At 36.1% G+C, this 23,318-nt stretch overlaps 1 protein-coding gene across 15 annotated transcripts in view; it reads left to right on the top strand.

Annotated features, from left to right (window-relative positions):
- Positions 1-23,318, top strand: part of RPS6KA6 (ribosomal protein S6 kinase A6) — a 259,279-nt gene that overhangs the window by 156,287 nt on the left and 79,674 nt on the right. For all 15 annotated transcript variants that reach the window (XM_070290374.1, XM_070290366.1, XM_070290369.1 and 12 more), the window contains 2 exons: positions 20,569-20,675; positions 20,925-20,962. In XM_070290374.1, coding sequence (XP_070146475.1) covers positions 20,569-20,675; positions 20,925-20,962 — 145 coding nt within the window. The remainder of the gene's footprint in view (positions 1-20,568; positions 20,676-20,924; positions 20,963-23,318) is intronic.

Here is a 23,318-nt window from a genome sequence, read left to right as displayed (position 1 = left end):
ATCAATACAATCAAAATAATTTGTTTATCCATTGTCCCCAACAGTTTTCTTGTATTCTTTTGTAATGCTTCCCTCCTGCCCCACCACTACTGAATCTGCTTTCTTTACTATTTAGTTTTCATGTTCTAGGACTTCATATAAATGAAATCATATGATATGTATTGGTTTTTTGTCTGGCTTATTTATTTTAGCATAATTATTTCGAGATTCATTCAAGTTGTGGCATGCATCAGTAGTTCATTTTTATTGCTGAGTGGTATTCCACTGTATGGGTACACAGTGATTTGTCTATTCATTCACTTGTTGATGGATATACTTTTTTTGCAGTTTTTGGATAATACTAATAAAGCTACTAAAAGCGTTCATGTATGGACATATGCTTTTTTCTTCCATGGTTAAATATCTAAGAATATAATGACTGGGTTATATAGTAAGTCTATATTTTAACTTAAAGATACTGTCAAGCTATTTTCCAAAGAGGTTGTATAATTTTTACAGTCTCACCAGTAGTATATGAGAGTTTTAGTTGTTCCACATTCTTACCAACACTTGGTATGGTCAGTCTTGTTTTAATTTTGTATATCTGATAAGTGTATGATGACCTTATTGTGGTTTTGAATTTTTATAGCCCTAATGATTAATGATGTTGAACATCTCTTCATGTGCTTATTTGAAATGTATGTATCTTTTTTGATAAAATATCTATTTAAATCTTTGGCCCATTTTTTATTGAGTATTTTTTGTTACTGAACTTTGAAACTCTTTATATATTTTGAATGCTAGGTCCTTTATCATGTATGTTTGAAAGTATTTTCTTGTGGTCTATTGTTTATCCTTTCATTCTCTTTAACTGTGTCTTTCAAAAAGCAGAAGTTCTTAGTTTTGGTGATGTCTAACTTATAATACATTTTTCCTTTTATGAATGATCGTTTTTGGTGTCCTGTTTAAGGAATGTTTGCCTCATCCCAGGTCACAAAGATTTTCTCTTATGTTTTCTAGAAATTTTCAAGTTTTTGGTTTTACATTTATGTTTATAATCAATTTTGAGTTCCTTTTCATATATGGTGATAAGTGTTACAGTTATTTTTTACAGTTATCCATATTTTACTGATACATAAGAAATGTTGAACTGTATTTGAGTTTTGAAATTAGAATCCTTTTTATTTCAGGCATTTTTAAAAACTTTTAATTTGGAATTTGGGTATAGCTGATTAAAAATGTTGTGATAGTTTCAGGTGAACAGCTGAAGGAACTCAATCATACATCTTGTCCTCTTTTTGCATATAGATATCTTATTGGTTTAGCATCATCATTGGAAAAGCCTTTGCTTTCTTCCCTCTTATGGATCACAGTCATTTTTGGCAAAGGGGCTTGTGTAACTCAATGAAACTATGAGCCATACTGTGCAGGGCCATCCAAGATAGATGGGTCATAGTGAAGAGTTCTGACAAAATGTAATCCACTGATGGATGAAATGGCAAACAGTGCCAGTATTCTTGCCTTGAGAATCCCATGAACACTATGAAAAGGGGAAAAAAGAAATAGAAGATGGCACTGGAAACTGAGCCCCCCAAGGTTGGAAGGTGTCCATTATGCTATTGGGGAAGAGCAGAGGGCAATTACTAATAGCTCCAGAAAGAATGAAGTGACTGCACCAAATTGGAAAAGATGCTCAGCTGTGAATGTGTTTGATGGTGATAGTGAAAGTTCTTTGCATAACAGTATTTCATAGGAACCTGGATATTATTTCAAGGGAAGTTTTACATGGTCAAGCAGATGATGGTGAGTTTGAACATTGGCGTCTTCAGAATCACTGAACTAAAATGGATGGGAATGGGTGTGACCATTATATCTACTACTGTGGGCAAGAATCCCATAGAAGAAATGGAGTAACCCTCATAGTCAACAAGAGTCCAAAATGCAGTACTTGGGTTTGATCTCAAAAACGACAGAATGATCTTGATTCATTTCCAAGGCAAACCATTCAACATCGCAGTAATCCAAGTCTATGCCCCAACCACTGATGCCAAAGAAGCTGAAGTGGACTGGTTCTATGAAGGCTTACAACACCTGAAACTAACATCAAAAAGATATCCTTCTTATCATAGGGGGATTGCACTGCAAAAGTAGGAAGTCAGGAGATACCCAAAATAACAGGCATGTTTGGTCTTGGAGTACAAAATGAAGCAGGGTGAAGGCTAACAGAGTTTTGTTAAGAGAACATGAAAGAGACAACTTTATACATGGAAATGGAAATCACCAGATGGTCAATACCAACATCAGATTGATGATGTTCTTTGAAGCTTAAGATGGAGAAGGTCTATACAGTCAGAAAAAAACAAGACATGGAGCTAACTGTGGCTCAGATCATGAGTTCCTTATTGTAAAATTCAGGCTTAAATTTAAGAAGTGGGGAAAAGCACTAGGCCATTCAAAGTGTGAGCCACTCAGTCGTGTCTGACTCTTTGTGGTCTGATGGACTGTAGCCCACCAGACTCATCTGTCCTTGGAATTCTCCAGGTAAGAATACTGGAGTGAGTTGCTATTCTCTTCTAGGGCATCTTCCTGACCCAGAGATGGAACCCAGGTATCCTGCATTGCAGACAGATTCATTACCATCTGAGCCACCAGGGGAGCCATTCATGTATGACCTAAATCAAATCCTTTCTGATTATATAGTGGAAGTGATTAATAAATTTAAGGGATTAGATCTAGTCGACAGAGTGCTTGAAGGATGGGGGTTAGTAACATTGTACAGGAGGCAGTGACCAAAACTAACCTAAAGAAAAAGATGTGCAAGAAGGCAAAGTAGTTCTCCAAGGAGGCTTCACAAATACCTGAGAAAATAAGAGAAATGAAAGGCAAGGGAGAAAGGGAAAGCTTTACCCAACAGAATGCAAGTTCTAGAGAATAGCTCAGAGAGATAAGAAGCCCTTCTTAAATAAACAATGCAAAGAAACAGAGGAAGACAATAGAATGGGAAAGACTAGAGATCTCGTCAGGAAAACTGGAGATATCAAGGGAATATTTCATGAAAGAATGTGCATGATAAAGGACAAAAATTGTAAGGACAATTTGTTGACAAATTGTAAGGACAAAGTTGTTCACCTAACAGAAGCAGAAGAGATTAAGAAGAGGTGGCAAGAATACACAGAAGAAACTAGGAAAAATAGCCTTAATGACCAGATAATCACAGTGAAGTGGTCACTCATCTAGAGCCAGATATCTTGGAGTTTGAAGTCAGTTGTGTCTTAGGAAGCATTACTATTAACAAAGCTGGTGGAGGTGATGGAATTACAGCTCAGCTCTTTCAAATCCTAAAAGATGATGCTGTTAAGGTGCTGAATGGCTTAACAGCTAATTGGAAGACTCACCAGTGGCCACAGGACTGGAAAAGATCAGTTTTCATTCCAATCCCAAAGAAGGACAATGCCAAAAAAAGTGTTCAAACTACCACACAGCTGCTCTCATTTCACATGCTAGCAAGGTAATGTTCAAAATCCTTCAAGGTAGGCTTCCACAATACATAAGCCAAGAACTTCCAGATGTATAGGCTGGGTTTTGAAGAGGCAGAGGAACCAGAGATCAAATTGCCAACATCCATTGGATCATAGGGAATGCAAGGAAATTCCAGAAAATCCTCTACTTCTGTTTCATTGAATATGTGAAAGCTTTTGACATTGTGGATCACAATAATGGAAAATTCTCCAAGAGGTGGGAATACCCCACCACCTTACCTGTCGACTGAAAAACCTGTATGTGGGTCAAGAATCAACAGTTAGAACCAGACTTGGAACAACTGACTGGTTCAAAATTGGGAAGGAGTACATCAAGGCTATATATTGTCACCCTGCTTCTTTAACTTATATGCAGAGTACATCATGCAAAATGCTAGGCTGGATGACTCACAAGCTGGAATCAAGATTGCCAGGAAAGATATCAACAACCTCAAATATGCAGATGATACCACTCTAATGGCAGAAAACAAAGAGGAACTAAAGAGCCTCTTCATGAAGGTAAAGAGGTGAGTGAAAAACCTTCCTTGAAACAGTATTCAATAAATTAAGATCATGGCATTTGGTCCCAACACTTTATGGCAAATAGAAGGGGGGAAAAAAGAAAGCCAAGACAGATTTTCTTTTCTTTGGCTCCAGAATCACTGCTGAGAGTGACTGCAGCTATAAAATTAAAGATACTTGATCCTTGGAAGGAAAGAAGTGACAAACCTAGATAGCATATTAAAAAGCAGAAATATTATTTTGTTGATAAAGATCAGAGCTATGGTTTTTCCAATAGTCCTGTTCAGTTAAGTTCAGTCACTCAGTCATATCTTACTCTTTGTGACCCAATGGACTGCAACACGCTAGGCTTCCCTGTCCATTACCAACTTCTGGAGCTCACTCAAATTCATGTCCATTGAGTTGATGATGCCGTCCAACCATCTCATCCTCTGTCATCCCCTTCTCCTCCTCCTGCCTTCAATCTTGCCCAGCATCAGAGTATTTTCAAATTATTTGGTTGTTCACATCAGGTGGCCAATATATTGGAGTTTCAGCTTCAGCATTAGTCCTTCCAATGAATATTCAGGACTGATTTCCTCTAGGATGGCCTAGTTGGATCTCCTTGCAGCCCAAGGGACTCTCAAGAGTCTTCTCCAACACCATAGTTCAAAATTATCAATTCTTTGGCACTCAGCTTTCTTTAGTCCAACTTTCACATCCATACATGACTACTGGAAAGACCATAGCTTTGACTAGATGGAACTTTGTCAACAAAGTAATGTCTCTGCTTTTTAATATGCTGTCTAGGTTGGTCATAGCTTTTCTCCCAAGGAGCAAGCGTCTTTTAATTTCATGGCTGCAGTCACCATCTGCAGTGATTTTGGGGCCCCCCAAAATAAAGTCTCTCACTGTTTTCATTGTTTTCCCATCTATTTCCCATGAAGTGACGGGACCAGGAGCCATGATCTTCATTTTTTGAATATTGATCTTTAAGCCAAGTTTTTTACTCTTCTCTTTCACTTTCATAAAGAGACTCTTTATTTCTTCGCTTTCTGCCATAAGAGTGGTGTCATCTTCGTATCTGAGGTGATTGATATTTCTCTCAGCAGTCTTGATTCCAGCTTGCGCTTAATCCAGCCTGGCATTTTGCATGATGTACTCTGCATATAAGATAAATAAGCAGGGTGACAATATACAGCCTTGACGTCCTCCTTTCCCAATTTGGAACCAGTCTGCTGTTCCATGTCTGGCTCTAATTATTGCTTCTTGACCTGCATACAGATTTCTCAGAAGGCAGGTCAGGTGGTCTGGTATTCCCACCTCTTGAAGAATTTTCCACAGTTTGTTGTGATCCGCGCAGTGCAAGGCTTTGGCATAGTCAATAAAGCAGAAGTAGATGTTTTTCTGGAACTCTCTTGCTTTTTAGATGATCCAGCGCATGTTGGCAACTTGATCTCTGGTTCCTCTGCCTTTTCTAAATCCAGCTTGAACATCTGGAAGTTCATGGTTCATGTACTGTTGAAGCCTGGCTTCGAGAATTTTAAGCATTACATTTTTGGTGTGTGAGATGAGTACAATTTTGTGGTAGTTTGAACATTCTTTGGCATTGTTTTTCTGTGGTTGGAATAAAAACTGACCTTTTTTAGTCCTGTGGCCACTGCTGAGTTTTCCAAATTTGTTGGCGTATTTAGTGCAGCACTTTCACAGCATCATCTTTTAGGATTTCAAATAGCTCAACTGGAATTCTATCACCTCCACTAGCTTTGTTCGCAGTGATGCTTTGACCCACTTGACTTCACATTCCAGGAAGTGTGGCTCTAGGTGAGTGATCATATCACTGTGGTTATCTGGGTCATGAAGTGCCGAGTTCCAACCCCGGTGGGTCCAGGATAATACGAAGCAGGGATGGAGTTGACATCTAGAGGAAAATTGTTTAATTAAAGCTATGGAGAGAGATTAGAAAAGAATAGTGTAGTAGGAAAATTAGTGGAGAAAAGAGGCTGAATAACTTGGTTTACATGGAGAACCAATAAAATCCCGAGACAAGGGGTTTGCACCACCTACCTAGGCCACAGGTGTCTTCCTGGTCCCCTGAAGGAGCAGAGACACAAAGTGCCTCCCCGTTCAGATCTTAGAAGCCCAGGCAAAACTAGTAGGCCTGGCGAGCCTCCATGCTCCAAATGGGAATTCAGCCAGAAAAGGAGAAAAGATGACACGGGGGAAAGCAGTCTTTCCAGGAACTGGTCTGTTTCTTTATTTTTCAGGGTCAGCTGCTCTGACCTTTATCTAAAGACAGTGTTCTTTGCATATCTTTGTTCTTACAAGGGTCTTACGTTTGTTTACAATATCTTCTGGTCTGGAGACCTATTAACATTTTATGGCCCCATCTTTCTTTCTATTGATAAAGGTTAGTCAATCAGAAAACTTGTGTTCACTTAAGATCTACTTAGTCTTAAGATAGTGATAAAGTTACATTCTTACATAGCAAGGGCACAATGATTTATAACAAAGAAAAAGGAGTACAGTGATTTATAACAAAGAGAAAATTCATTAACTCAAAAATCTAGTATTGGTAACATCAAAACTACTATATTTCTTTTTCTACATTCCAATTACATTGATTAACATACTCCCAGGTGCCTAAGGATATGGAGGCCTGGCGGCAATCATTAACTCAGCAATGAAACACTTCATCAACATGATTTTTATCTTTAGAAAAACCCTATGCTAACAAAGACTTTCAAAATACTCCAAACTCTCTGTGCTGTTTATGGTTGAGAGGTTGTAAACAATCATGTATGTAGTAGCAAGAGTGTGAATAATCCTGTCACACAAGCTAGTCTGCCAGCAGAGAGGTTTGAGCTGAGACACTCCTTTTATATGCAGAAGACTATTAACTGGAGCTCTAAGTTAATTTTCCAGAGAAAGGTGGTTGGGGATAGCCCCTGTTAATGTTAGAACAGTGCATTATAACAGACAGATTTTGGTTTTGGGGGGTAGATGCTCGAGCAGATCTAAGGGGCTTCTTGAGTTCTTGATCTGCCTTGCCTACATGACCTTGTCATGGCTGGGGTCGGGTAGTCTCTTGAGTCCTGTCCCGCCTTTGCCATGGGTGGGATCTCCCGTGCTGGCTCCCGGCAATGAAGATCTTTTACAGATGTGAAATTTGGACTATAAAGCAGGCTGAGCACTGACAAATTTATACTTTCAAATTGTGGTGCTTGAGAAGACTCTTGAGACTCCCTTGGACTGCAAGGAAATCAAACCAGTCAATCCCAAAGTAAATCATCACCTGAATACTCACTGGAAGTACTGATGTTGAAATTTCAGGTCTGTGGCCACCTGTTGTGAAGGAGCAACTCATTGGGAAAGACCTTGTTGCTGGGGAATGTAGAAGGCAAAGGAGAAGAGGGTGGCAGAGAATGAGATAGTTGAATAATATTACTGACTCAATACACATGAATTTCAGCAAACTCTGGAGATAATGAAGGGCAGAGGATCCTGGAGTGCTTCCATTATGGGGCTGTAGATTGTCAGACACGATGTAGTACCTGAACAACAAAAATACTTTCTTCGTTTAATTACCTTGTATTTTTTGGTGACAATCAGTTGATCATGTACATGAAGATCTATTAATACATCTAGACACTCTTTTCTATTTGTCTATCCTTATGCCAATACAACACTTTCTTGATTCCTTTATATTTATAAAATATAAGTATTTATAAAAACTCAGGTTGTGCAAGTCCTTGAGGTTTGCTCATCTTTTTCAAAGTTGTTTTGCCTCTTCTAGATCTCTTGCATTTCCATATTGATTTATAAAGTAGTTTTTCACTTTGTACAAAAATGCCTGCTGGGATTTTGATTGGGATTGCATTAAATCTATAGTTCAGTTTTTATATAATTGACATTTTCAGTGCTGAGTCTTCTAATCCATGAAGACAGTATCACTCTCCATTTATTTAAGTCTTTTTAAATTTCTTTCACCAGTATCTTGTCATTTTCAGCAGATCTTTTACGTGTTTTGTCAGATTTGTCTCTGAATATTTTTCTTTTTAATACTGCCGTTGTAAGTGGAATTACTTTCTTAATTTTATTTTCAAATGGATGGAAATACTACTTTTTTGATATTGAATTTTGTATTTTAAAATATAACTAAACTTACTTTATCTAGCAGCACTTTGATAGACTACAAATAGAAGTTTCTATTTTTAATCCACATAAGGAGTTTTACTTCTTTTTCATTATGGACTCATTTATTTGTCTTTGTAACACTGACTTGACCCTCCAGGTTCTTTTGAAAAGTATTGATAAAAGGAGACATTCTTGCCTTATTTCTGATTTTATGAGGAAAGCATATGTTCACCATGAATTACAAAGTTAAGTTCTTTATCAGATTGAGAAATTTCCCTTCTATTGCTAGTTTGTTGAAAGTTTTTATCAGGAATGCATGTTTGATTTTGTGAAACACTTTTTTTGTTGTTGTTTGCAGTTATTAAGATGGTGATCGTATTTTTTTTCTTCTTTAATCTTTATTTATTGACTGTACTGGATCTTCATTGTTTTGCACAGGCTTTCTCTAGTTGTGGTGTGTAGGCTTCCCATTGTGATGCCTTCTTCTGTTGTGTAGCATGGGCTCTAGGGCCCATAGGCTTCAGTAGCTGTGGTATGTTGGCTCAGTAATTGCAGCACATGTGTTCTAGAGCATGAGCTTAGTTGCTGTGGCATACAGGACCTAGTTGCCCCACAGCGTATAGAATGTCACCAGACCTGTAATCGAACCCTTGTCCCTTGTATTGGCAGGACGATTCTATACACTGGACCACCAGGCAAGTCCTCTTCTTTAATCTTTTAATATGGTGAATTACATTGAACTAATTGTCAAATGTTGAAATAGTCTTGAATCTGTGGGGGAACTCCATGCAGTAATGTATTTTTTGTATATTATTGGATGATATTTACTAAAAGTTTGTTAAGAATTTTTGCATCTATTTTCATGAGAGATATTTGACTGTAGTTTTCTTTATTGATCATATCTAATTTTGGTGTCAGAGCAATTCTGGTTTCATAGAATGAGTTGGGTAGAATTTTCTCCCCTTCAGTTTTCTGCAAAAGCTCAATGTTACGTTGTCCTTAAATGATTCGTAGAATTCACTAGTGGAGCTATCTGGGCCTAAAGGGTTTTTTTCAATGGTACAGTGTTTAATTATAAATTCAGTTTTTTAAAAGTTACTTGGGGTTATTCAGTTCATCTTTTCTTTTTAAATGAGTTTTTTATCATGTCTTCTAAGGAATTTATGCATTTCATCAGAGTTACCAAATTCATTGGCATAAAGTTATTCATAGTATCCTCTTGTTATGATTTTTATAGGTATAGAATCATTATTGTTGTTGATATCATCATGCCTAATACTGGTATTTTGTGTCTTCTCCTTTTTCTGTCTTGCTTAGGCTTGGTAGATTGTTGCCAATTTTATTTTTTTTCTCAAAGAACCCAGAGCTTTGGGTTTCAGTGATTTTTCTCTATTGTATTTCTTCTGTTTTCTATTTCTACTTTAATCTTTATTGCTTCATTTTTTTCTGCTTAATTTGTGTTTCACTAGCTTTTGTGGTTTTTAAGATGGACATAGAAGTTATTGATTTAAGACTTTTGCTCCTTTTCTAATATAAGTGTGTAGTGGTATAAGTTTCACTCTAAATACTAATTTAGCATCATCTCACAAATTTTGAGGGCTTCCCTGGTGGCTCAGACGGTAAAACATCTGCCTACAATGTGGGAGACCCGGGTTTAATCCCTGGGTCGGGAAGATCCTCTGGAGAAGGAAATGGCAACCCACTCTAGTACTGTTGCCTGGAATATCCCATGGGCGATTTGTGATGCTTTTATTTTCCTTTAGTTCAACATGTTTTCCAATTTCCTTTTTTTTCTTCTTTGACTCATAGACTATTTACAAGTACGCAAATTCATTTTAAAATATTTAGGCAGCTTCCAGATAAATTTCCATTATTGATTTCTAATTAAATTTTATTTTAGTCGAACAGTACAGTTTGTATGACTTAATTCCCTTAAATTGTTTTATGCTTCACAATATGGTATATCTTGGTAAATTGTTCAATGTGTACTTGAGAAGAGTGTGTATTATGACTTGGGGTACTGGAAAGTTCTGTAAATATCAGTTAGATTAAGTTGTTTGATAGTTGGTATTTTTCCTAACTTTCTGTCTATATGTCTTAAAAAATTTTAAGAGACAATGGTTCAAATTTGAACTATAATTATGGATTTATCTGTTTCTTTTTGAATTTCTGTCAAATTTTGCTTCATATATGGCAAATTTCTGTTATTAAGTGCATAAACCTTAGGATTATCATTCCATCTTAGTGAATTTACCCTTTATCATTATGAGATGACTGACTTTATTCTTGCTAACATTCTTTGTTTGAAATCTACATTGATGTTAATCCAGGTTTTTAAAAAATTATTGTTAGTTTAAGATAGTATTTTTCACATTTTTATTTAATTTGTCTTTATATTTAATGTGCAGTACTTAAGGCAGCATATAATTATTTTATTTTTTTAATACAGTCTGACAATTTATGCTTTTTAATAGGTGTGTCAGACTTGTTACATTTAATATGATTTTTTATATGATTGGGTTTAAATCATCCATCTTTCTATTTGTGGGGTTTTTTTGTTTGTTTCCATCTGTTCTTTATTTCATTTTTTTATTTTTAATATAAATTTATTTATTTTAATTGGAGGCTAATTACTTTAAAATGTTATATTGTTTTTGCCATACATCAACATGAATCTGCCACAGGTGTACACGTGTTCTCTTTTTCTCTGCTATCATTTTATCTTCAGTTAGCTTTTTATCAAAATAGCATTGCATTGTGTTATTTTAGTAGTTCTTTTAGGGTTTGTAGTATAATTCTTTAACTCAACAGCCAGGGATCTATAGTCTCAGGCCAAATATGGCCTGCTGATATTTTTTGTAAATAGTTTTATTGTAATACAACCACACCCATGTGTTTAAGATTTGTCTATGGTTGCATTTGTGCTTCAATTGCAGCATAATTGTATGGTCATTTTTACTTAATTTTATTAAATTTAATTTTCTTGTACTCTAGATACTTGTGTTTTCTTACAAAGTATTTAGCTTTGTTCTGGGATGCAGTTGACCTGTTGAGTCTTGCTTTTAACTTTATTATGTGAGACAAGAGCAGAATTTAGGATTAATTTTTTTTTTTAGTACTGAAATGACCCTTCTTAGTACTCTAACCAACACACTATCAGTTAAGTGATTTTTCACTCTCACTTGTGGGTACACGACTTATCCTGATCCTTTGTGAGCTGAGTGGTTTCTTTTTCTTTTTTTAATTTAGTGTTGTTCGTTTCTTGGACTCAGGTAATTTCCTTAGACCTATAAATAGTAATTTTTCATGGATGACAGACATCCTGAAATTCACCTTGTTAGGTGATGGATATTTTTATAGTTTGGTTTTTGTATTTCTCTAAATAGTATTGAACTTTATTCTGGAATTTGTGTAGTTTATTGTGAACTAGTTTCTTTCAGGCTGTTTAAATGGACCAGTTCAGTTCAGTTCAGTTGAGTCGCTCAGTCGTGTCTGACTCTTTGCGGCCCCATGAATCACAGCATGCCAAGCCTCTCTGTCCATCACCAACTCCCAGAGTTCACTCAGACTCACGTCCATCGAGTCAGTGATGCCATCCAGCCATCTCATTCTCGGTCATCCCCTTCTCCTCCTGCCCCCAATCCCTCACAGCATCAGAGTCTTCCAGTGAATTAACTCTTCACATGAGGTGGCAAAGGTACTGGCGTCTCAGCTTCAGCATCATTCCCTCCAAAGAAATCCCAGGGCTGATCTCCTTCAGAGTGGACTGGCTGGATCTCCTTGTAGTCGAGGGACTCTCAAGAGTCTTCTCCAAAACCACAGTTCAAAAGCATCAATTCTTCAGCACTCAGCCTTCTTCACAGTCCAAATCTCAGATCCATACTTGACCACAGGGAAAACCATAGCCATGAGTAGACGGACCTTAGTCGGCAAAGTAATGTCTCTGCTTTTGAATATGCTATCTAGGTGGGTCATAACTTTTCTTCCAAGGAGTAAGCATCTTTTAAATTCATGGGTGCAGTCACCATCTGCAGTGATCTTGGAGTCCAAAAAAATAAAGTCTGACACTGTTTCCACTGTTTCCCCATCTATTTCCCCTGATGGGATGGGACTGGATGCCATGATCTTTGTTTTCTGAATGTTGAGCTTTAAGCCAACTTTTTTACTCTTCACTTTCACTTTCATCAAGAGGCTTTTTAGTTCCTCTTCACTTTCTGCCATAAGGGTGGTGTCATCTGCATATCTGAGTTTATTGAGATTTCTTTCGGCAATCTTAATTCCAGCTTGTGTTTCTTCCAGTCCAGCGTTTCTCATAATGTACTCTGCATATAAGTTAAATAGGTAGGGTGACAATATACAGCCTTGACATACGCCTTGCCTATTTGGAACCAGTCTGGTGTTTCATGTCCAGTTCTAACTGTTGCTTCCTGACCTGCATACAGATTTCTCAAGAGGCAGGTCAGGTGGTCTGGTATTCCCATCTCTCTCAGAATTTTCCACAGTTTATTGTGATCCACACAGTCAAAGTCTTTGGCATAGTCAATAAAGCAGAATTAGATGTTTTTCTGGAACTCTCTTGCTTTTCCCATAATCCAGCAGATGTTGGCAATTTGATCTCTGGTTCCTCTGCCTTTTCTAAAACCAGCTTGAACATCAGGAAGTTCATGGTTCATGTATTGCTATAGCCTGGCTTGGAGAATTTTGAGCATTAATTTACTAGCATGTAAGATGAGTGCAATTGTGTGGTAGTTTGACCATTCTTTGGCATTGCCTTTCTTTGGGATTGGAATGAAAACTGACCGTTTCCAGTCCTGTGGCCACTGCCAAGTTTTCCAAATTTGCTGGCATATTGAGTGCAGCACTTTCACATCATCATCTTTCAGGATTTGAAATAGCTCCACTGGAATTCCATCACCTCCCCTAGCTTTGTTCATAGTGATGCTTTCTAAGGCCCACTTGACTTCACATTCCAGGATGTCTGGCTCTAGATGAGTGATCACACCATCGTGATTATCTGTGTCGTGAAGATCTTTTTTTTACAGTTCTTCTATGTATTCTTGCCACCTCTTAATATTTTCTGCTTCTGTTAGGTCCATACTATTTCTGTCCTTTATCAAGCCCATCTTTGCATGAAATGTTCCCTTGGTATCTCTAATTTTCTTGAAGAGATCTCTAGTCTTTCCCATTCTGTTCTTGTCCTCTATTTCTTTGCATTGATCGCTGAAGAATACTTTCTTATCTCTTCTTGCTATTCTCTGGAACTCTACATTCAGATGCTTATATCTTTTCTTTTCTCCTTTGTTTTTTGCCTCTCTTCTTTTCACATCTATTTGTAAGGCCTCCCCAGACAGCCATTTTGCTTTTCTGCATTTCTTTTCCATGGGGATGGTCTTGATCCCTGTCTCCTGTACAATGTCATGAACCTTATTCCATAGTTCATCAGGCACTCTATCTATCAGATCTTGGCCCTTAAATCTATTTCTCACTTCCACTGTATAATCATAAGGGATTTGATTTAGGTCATACCTGAATGGTCTAGCGGTTTTCCCTACTTTTTTCAATTTATGTCTGAATCTGATAATAAGGATTTCATGATCTGAGCCAGAGTCAGCTCCTGGTCTTGTTTTTGTTGACTGTATAGAGCTTCTCCATCTTTGGCTGCAAAGAATATAATCAATCTGATTTCGGGGTTTACTATCTGGTGATGTCCATGTGTAGAGTCTTCTCTTGTGTTGTTGGAAGAGGGTGTTTGCTATGACCAGTGCGTTCTCTTGGCAGAAGTCTATCAGCCTTTGCCCTGCTTCACTCTGTACTCCAAGGCCAAATTTGCCTGTTTCTCCAGGTGTTTCTTGACTTCCTACTTTTGCATTCCAGTCCCCTATAATGAAAAGGACATCTTTTTTGGGTGTTAGTTCTAAAAGATCTTGTAGGTCTTCATAGAACCATTCAACTTCAGCTTCTTCAGCATACTTGTTGCGGCATAGACTTGGATTACTGTGATATTGAATGATTTGCTTCGAAAACGAACAGAGATCATTCTGTCGTTTTTGAGATTGCATCCAAATACTGCATTTCAGAACTTTTTTTTGACCATGATGGCTACTCCATTTCTTCTGAGATATTCTTGCCCGCAGGCAAACCACTTCAGTATTCTTGCCTTGAGAACCCCGTGAACAGTATGAAAAGGCAAAATGATAGGATACTGAAAGAGGAACTCCCCACGTCAGTAGGTGCCCAATATGCTACTGGAAATTAGTTGAGAAATAACTCCAGAAAGAATGAAGGGATGGAGCCAAAGCAAAAACAATACCCAGCTGTGGATGTGACTGGTGATAGAAGCAAGGTCTGATGCTGTAAAGAGCAACATTGCATAGGAACCTGGAATGTCAGGTCCATGAATCAAGGCATTTTGAAAGTGGTCAAACAAATGATGACAAGTGTGAGCATCGACATTCTAGGAATCAGCAAACTGAAATATACTGGAATGGGTGAATTTAACTCAGATGACCATTGTATCTACTACTGTGGGCAGGAATCCCTCAGAAGAAACTGGACCAGAGCAACATTAATCAGTGGTTGATATTACTCTACTTGGAAACAAAATCCATCTGATTCCTCCATCCAGTGCCTTGTGAATTACAAAGTTTTCTGCTCTCTTTGGAGGTAACATGAACTATTCCTGACCCTGTATGAGTTCCATGGATTAGTCACTCTAATCCTTTGATTATTTTCCTGGCTCAGGTTAGTTTCCTCACTCACAGATGCTGAGTACTTGAGGAACACCATCTATATAACTCTACAGTTCTCTTTGTATTTATCCCTTCTGTACTCTATCTTCTGAATTCTCTCCATCATGTCTCCCCAGTCTCTCAGATCCATCTGATCAACTTAGGAGTCTTCCAGGCTCTGTCTGACTTTACCCTCCTTGCATTACTGCTTAGGACCTCTTTCTAAGTAGTAAGCTAGGACACTGTAGGCTATTTTCATCTCTCAATCAGTATTCACTATCCTTTGTTGCCTTATGTCTAATGTCTTGAAAAGTGTCATTTCATATATTTTGTCTGGTATTTAGTTGTTTCTGCTGGGGGATTAAATCCTGCCCTTATCTACTTCATTTTGTCTTGAAGTGATAGTCTAAGAATAAGTAGAATTTTAACTGGGTGGTAATGATTCAACATCTCACTTCCAGAATTAAAATGTTGAATGTGGGAGAGCTACTGTTGATTCCCAGAGCTCCAGAACTTGCTGTGAGAAAGGAACAATGTGCTCCTGGGATGCTAGCCATTGCTTAAATGGCTGATATCTCTGGCTTGTATCTGCTTATCACCAGTGTAGAACATTCCATGCGTGGACATAGACCATGACTTTGATGTATTATTATCAACAGAATTATCTGTATGATAGGGTCTGTCTAGGACCCCTTCCCAGAGGGTTATTAAAGGACCTTATTAAAACACGGTTCTGAGATATAGTGGGACAACAGTGAAAGGTTGTTGTTGAACCACACAAAGACGCCGGGATTCTTGGCCTCCGGAGGAGAATTCAATCCAGGTCCAGAGACGAGGCTTGATCACTCAGAGCTTTTGTGTAATAAAGTTTTATTAAAATATAAAGGAGATAGAGAAAGCTTCTGACATAGGCATTAGAAGGGGGCAGAAAGAGTATCCCCTTGCTAGTGTTAGCAATGAAATTATATACTCTCTAATTAGTTATTGCAATGAATCAAAAGAATATCTGGAGGTTGTAAAGACCTCATTAGACCTACTCCCATAATTTACATTTTAAGATAACAAGGTTAGCCAGAAGGTTTTTTCCAGAGACTATCCTCAAGTAGGATACATTATTTTTATATAATCTTAAGGAATGGAGAGGGGGAAAAAAAAATTTGTCCTTTCTTCCTCCTTGAGAATTCCAGACCCCTCTCTCCTTAGGGACCCCTAGACTTCTTATCAACCTGCCTAGGAAATTACTCTCTCAACAGTATAACAGATATTCATGATTTCTTATGTTAGACTGTAGAAGTGACAATAATAATTGAGACATTCTTACTTGTAGTTGTTTCTGATTTTCTTTTAAACCCTTCAGACCTCTATTCTCAATGTGAGACTATCTAAACTCATACTAGCACAGAAATGCAGTTAGTAAGTTTTGATTCCTAAGTCTGGAATATTAGGTAATAACAAGCATTTAAAATTCATTTCCCAAAGATAATAAATTAGTATAATCATTAAGCAGGCTTCTAAGAAATTATTTAATGGTTACTTCTATAGATAGCTTGTTAATAAGTTTTTTTATTGGTTTTACTTCATGTATCTGTACAAAAAAGCTGCTATATCATATCACCAAAAATGAGAACTTACTTACTCTTTAAGTCTTAGAAAGACACTTTTAAAAATACATTTTTGTATGTGTAAGTAATTAACCTCCAATTAAAATAAATAAATTTATATTAAAAAAATAAAAAATAAACTGGCTAATGTCAAAAAGAATTTTATTTTGTGTGATATATATATATATATATATATATATATAAAAGGGAATGACATCTCCCCAAATTTCTTTCCTCACAAACACACACACATGTGCACACGCACACACATACACAGACACACACACACACACACACACACACCCCTCACTCTTAGGCCATACCATGTTTTGCTAATGTCAAGAAAATATAATAGGATGAATGACTGATACTTATAAAGCTGCTAGTTCTTCCAGAATTAACTTGTAGACCTAACAAGATTTCAAACAAAGTCCCAACAGGAATTCTTGTATGAAATTGAAAGATGATTTTATCAGTGTGCTTGGAAAAGTAAATGAAAAGAACTAAGATGTTTTGAAAATAAAGAACACCCTCTCCTTGCTCTATCACTTGTTTAAAACTTTATTAAGCTGCTACTATAAGCAAACCATCATAGTATCAACACAAGATTAGAAACATACTGCATATTCCAGGAAAATTCTGGTATATGTGATTTATCATATATTATAGTAGAAGAAGAATCACAAGGTAATGGCAAAGAAAATGATTGTTCAGTAAACAGTATATGAGAAATTGGTTAGATATTTCAGAAAGAAAAAAAAAACATTTTAAATTATCACTACCACTTACAAGGATAAATCTTACTTACATTGAAGAGGTAAATCTGGAAAAAAATTCATTCTGAAAGAAAATGCAGCTGAATATGTAGTTGATTGAGGAATACATGGCAGCCCACTCTTGTATTCATGCCTGGAGAATCCCCATGGACAGAGGAACCTGGTGGGTTATAATCCATGGGGTCACAAAGAGTCGGACATGGCTGAGCAACTAAGCACAGCACAGCACATGTAGTTGATTATTAAATGCAGGTCTTATTGATCATGAAAGTGATGAAGTAAAATCATACAGAAATTATATTTAAATTTGTGTACATAAAATTAAGAATTACTAAACATAAAAAACCAGCACAAAGTGGGGAAAATATCTACATGTAATATGATGAACTGACATTTTTATTATTTAAAGAATTTTTTCCAATTGAAAAAAAAAACAGCAGATAATGGGAAATAGGAAAAAACATTACTGATAGTTCACTAAAAATCTAGAAAGGTCATTAGACATGGAAAAATATATAGCCTAAGAATAAAATTTTAAGACAGTGGATACCATCTTTGTTTGTCAGTTTAGAAAAGATTTTTTAAAAGGGTAATTTTCAGTGCTGCCATGACTATGGTAAGACACGTGCTTTCATAAGCTGCTGATGGAAGTGTAAATTATTATAACCCTTTGACAAATAATTTTGTTATGTATGTCAAGAATCTTGGACTGTTTATTCTCCTTGACTGTATAGTATTTGCTTTTTTATTTCTCATAAAATCCATTTTGGGGAAGTAACTATAAGTATCAGAAATATATATGCATATTGCTGATTTATTTATAACAGTGAAAAATTGAAATAACCTAAATAAAAATTAGGTAGACTATAGTAAATTAGTATGTTAATATTGTATAGCTGTTGAAAACTCTTTATAAATAAGTTTTAAAGATATTAAAAGAATCCCTGTGATATTAAGTGGGAGAAAAGGAGTCCACTAACTAGTATATATATAGTGTGATCTCAAATATATTGAAATGTACACACTCATACATATATACATGAATGTCTTGAAAAGCAAACAAAAATACTAGCATTTCTTAACTCAGGGTGCTGGGGTTTTACATGATTTTTATTTGGGGGAAGACTCAGGGTAATTAGTGACTAGGAAAACATTAGTGGTAGTGAACCTGAAACTTATAAAAGTTTTAACATAGCATATGGCAAAAGTGGATTCTGGGGAACAGGGAGTTCTTAGGGACAGTTATTTCTGAGTTCAAATCCTGAGCATTCTTACTGTGTTTTTCTGGGCAGGTTAGTTTATCACTCTGAGTGTCCATACATAAGGTGATGATAATACGAACCTCGTAAGATTGTTTGGAAGATCGTAATAACATAATGAATGAAAAGTTTAAACTATAAACTGGCAAGTATGTTATCTTGTTATGAAATTGTCTTTGAGGAAAACCTTATGAGGGACATAAAGAAACTTACTATTATGTGCTAGTCACTTTTCATTCATTATCTTCCAAACAACCTTATGAGGTCAGTGTTATCACCACCTTACATCAGGACACTCAGAATTATAAACTAACCTGCCTAGAAAAACATATAATTGCCATAAGCTATAAACTGGGCTTTCTTAGTGGTGCAGTGGTAAAGAATCTGCCTGCCAGTGCAGGAGACACAGGGTCCCTGGAGAGGGAAATGACAACCCACTCCAGACTCTTGCCTGGGAAGTCCCATGGACAGAGGAGCCAGGTGGGCTACAGTCCATAGGGTCACAAAGAGTCCCAAACAATTTATGACTAAAACAACAACAAACTAAACTATAGACTGTTTCTTCTTTTAGAGTTTCAAAGATTTTTGTTTAGGGTTTTCTTATGTGTTAAATTGCAGTGAACGCTTTGATTAGCCTTATTCAAAGGTGAAATAGGTAACATCTGTTTTTCTTCTTAATAAAATATCATGTGAAAATGTTCTTATACTTTTGCCATTATAATAGTCAAATGAATTCTCCTGAAACTTAGATAATGAAAGTCTTTGTTTATCTGCAGATTATTTTAAAAAGTGAGTGGAGTATCAAAATTTATCTTAAATTGCTCATTCTCAGCAATTTTACTAGTAATCTTAATTGGCATAATGTAATTCAGTGGCCATGTTTCTGAGTGGAAAAGCCAGTTTCAAGATTTTATGATATGTCATTCAAATTTTGAACTTTCTTAATAATCTATATATTTCTTTAATGAAAATTAAAAAAAAAATTCTAGACAAGTCATTTGTTTTGCCAATTAGAAGCCCTTGCTAAATCTTAACAATTACATCTAATGGTTGTATAGTGCTCAATTTTGTGTTTAAATAACACTTACTTATGAATATAGATGTAGACCTATAATAATACCAGCTCATCGTTGAACACATAGACTTTTATAATTTACAAAGCTTTTTTCCCCACATAAACTAAGCTGACTCTTAAAACAATCTTGTTAAATAGATGTAGCAGATACTATTATCCTTATTTTACAGGTTTAGAAACTTAAGCCCAGAGGGCTAAGTGACATGTCAGACCTCATACTGCTAATTCTAAGTCCAGTGCACTTTTCACTTTATCATAGTAACTCTATTCCCAGGCACAAAAGATTTAGGAATTCAGTGCCTTTAGACCCATATTGGCAACCCACTCCAGTGTTCTTGCCTAGAGAATCCCAGGGACAGGGGAGCCTAGTGGGCTGCTGTCTGTGGGGTCGCACAGTCAGACACAACTGAAGTAACTTAGCAGCAGCAGCAGCAGACCCATATATTTTGCTGCCAGAAGAGTCCTGGAGCTACCCCTTAGGTCAGGGATTGGATTTAGAATTGTGTTTAATGTAAGAGTTACTAATTGACAACTTATATTAGTAATAGAAGCTTTAGGTTAGTAGACCTGCTAAAAGCAAAATTATCACTGAGAAGTGATAGTAGAAAATGAAAGAGAAAATAGTAGAAATAGTGGAATTCCAGTACTAAAGCAAAATAACCAATATATTGTAAAGATCCTGAGAATATCCCTATATATTAGTATACTAAGATTAATAATTAAATTATGATAATAAATCATTTTTTAAAAGGTAAATCTGTGTGGTACATTCAGTGTAAATAGATATACAAACTGCATAATATATTTTAGGAAGATCCACATTAAAATGATTAATAGTGAGAGAAGGATTCTTAAAGAAGTTAATTTCATCTGTATACTTGTTTTATTTTCCTGTTTGCCTAGATTTGTCTGTTTCCTGTTTTTAAAAGAACAAAATTTAAATAATTGCAACATTGAAAAAAAGATTAAATGGTAAATTATTATTTTATTCTAGGTTCTGTTTACAGAGGAAGATGTGAAATTCTACCTTGCAGAACTAGCCCTTGCTTTGGATCATCTACATCGATTAGGAATTGTATATAGAGACCTGAAGCCAGAAAAGTAAAGTTGTATTCCTTTTATGTATACCTGTTCCCAGTATTTCTACTACTTTTTTCTTCATTAAGTCTATTATTTTAAAGATTCTATGAAAATATACATGAATTATACAATTATATGAAACATACTTTAAAAAGTAATCTTCATCAGATACCCATTGATTTTAAATTAGTCATTTCAAAATTTTCTGGTACATCAAATTTTATGTGAATATTTTATCCTGTGTTATTGAATATGAATTTTGATTTACAGCATTTTGCTTGATGAAATAGGACATATCAAGTTAACAGGTATGCAAATTTTCTTATTCTATCCTAAGCCTGTTTTCTGTTTTTATTAATATGTATATTTGTCTAAGCCTGTTTTTCCTCTTGATTTAATTTGCATTTTATTCATTTCTTTAGTGAACTAAAGTTCATTTAAAGGGTAGATAACTCTCAATATGCTCTAATTGTAATACAAAAAATTATACAGTAGTGTCATTGTCCTCATTAAGAAATGACATTTGGTTTTCTAGGTGAAAGCAGATCATTTTTATTTCAGTCTAGACTGAAAGATTTATCATAAGTAGTTACCACATTTGAAATATAGTGAATTATAAACTTTTAAACCAGGTGTTTCATAATCAGAGGTTCATTTTATTCTTTTTTTTTTTTTGGTAAAAACATGTTTTATTTTTTACTTTATTTTGAATGCTGAGTGTTTACAGTATATAACACACTCTGCTAATTCTCTCCGGACTCTTAGGCATAAAGTCTCCTTATTATACCATTAAAATCTTTTACTTTCAAATAATTATAGACTGACAATAAGTTGCAAAAATAGTGCCATTACCCAGCTTCCCATATGATGACATTTTATAAAATTACTACTGTGTTGTCAAACTCAGGAAATTGATAGGTACAGTAGAACTAACTAGACTATATATTTTACTTGTATTTCACCGGTTTTTGCATGTATTCATTTTTTTGTTTGTCTCCATGACATTATATCCATATACGTAGATTTGAATACCATCATCATTATCAATAAGCAGAACTGATCTACAACCATATCTGTCCATTTATAATCAAATTCTTACCCCCTTCTTTAACTCTTAACAACCATTTATCTGCTCTACATTTCCCAGTTTGTTACTTTAAGAATATGATACAAATAGAACTGTACAGTAGTCACATACCTGGACATTTATCCTAGAGAAATAAAAACTTACATGCACACAAAAAATCTATACGTGAGTTTTCTTTTTTCTTAATATAAATGTATGGCAAAACCAATACAATATTGTAAAGTAATTAACCTCCAATGAAAATAAATTTATATTAAAAAATCTATACATGAATTTTCATAGCAGCTCTATTTGAAATGGCCCAAGGCTAGAAATGTCCAAGATGTCCTTCAAAGAGTAAATGGATGGGTACATCTATATAGTAGAATACTACTCAGCAGTATATGCAGCAACTTGGACTGGGCATTATGCTGAGTGAGCCAATCTCAAAAGGTTACTTATGTTTTAAATAGGTAGTAAATTCTGTATTTAATTATCAGAATGTTAAAAAAGAGATAAAATGAAGATACGGTCTTTACAAACAAGTTTGGACCAGTACACTTTAAAGGTTCAGTTCAGTTCAGTCGCTCAGTCGTGTCCGACTCTTTGCTACCCCATGAATCGCAGCACGCCAGGCCTCCCTGTCCATCACCACCTCCCAGAATTCACTCAAACTCACATCCATCAAGGTGGTGATGCCATCCAGCCATCTCATCCTCTGTCGTCCCCTTCTCTGCCTGCCCCCAATCCCTCCCAGCATCAGAGTCTTTTCCAATGAGTCAACTCTTCACATTAGGTGGTCAAAGTACTGGAGTTTCAGCTTCAGCATCATTCCTTCCAAAAAACACCCAGGGCTGATCTCCTTTAGAATGGACTGGTTGGGTCTCCTTGCAGTCCAAGGGACTCTCAAGAGTCTTCTCCAACACACAGTTCAAAAGCATCAATTTTTCAGCACCTTGCTTTCTTCACAGTCCAACTCTCACATCCATACATGACCATTGGAAAAGCCATAGCCTTGACTAGATGGACCTTAGTCAGCAAAGTAATGTTTCTGCTTTTGAATATGCTATCTCGGTTGGTCATAACTTTCCTTCCACGGAGTAAGCATCTTTTAATTTCATGGCTGCAATCACCATCTGCAGTGATTTTGGAGCCCAAAAAAATAAAGTCAGCCACTGTTTCCACTGTTTCCCCATCTATTTCCCATGAAGTGATGGGACCAAATGCCATGATCTTAGTTTTCTGAATATTGAGCTTTAAGCCAACTTTTTCACTCTCCTTCACTTTCATCAAGAGGCTTTTTAGTTCCTCTTCACTTTCTGCCATAAGGGTGGTTTCATCTGCATATCTGAGGCTATTGATATTTCTCCCAGCAATCTTGATTCCAGCTTGTGTTTCTTGCAGCCCAGCATTTCTCATGATGTACTCTGCATATAAGTTAAATAAGCAGGGTGACAATATACAGCCTTGCCATGCTCCTTTACCTATTTGGAACCAGTCTGTTGTTCCATGTCCAGTTCGAACTGTTGCTTCCTGACCTGCATATAGGTTTCTCAAGAGGCAGGTCAGGTGGTCTGGTATTCTCATCTCTTTCAGAA

This window comes from Ovis canadensis, chromosome X (assembly GCF_042477335.2).
Source record: "Ovis canadensis isolate MfBH-ARS-UI-01 breed Bighorn chromosome X, ARS-UI_OviCan_v2, whole genome shotgun sequence".
Taxonomy (NCBI): Eukaryota; Metazoa; Chordata; class Mammalia; order Artiodactyla; family Bovidae; genus Ovis; species Ovis canadensis.
This window is presented reverse-complemented; position numbering and strand designations above follow the sequence as displayed.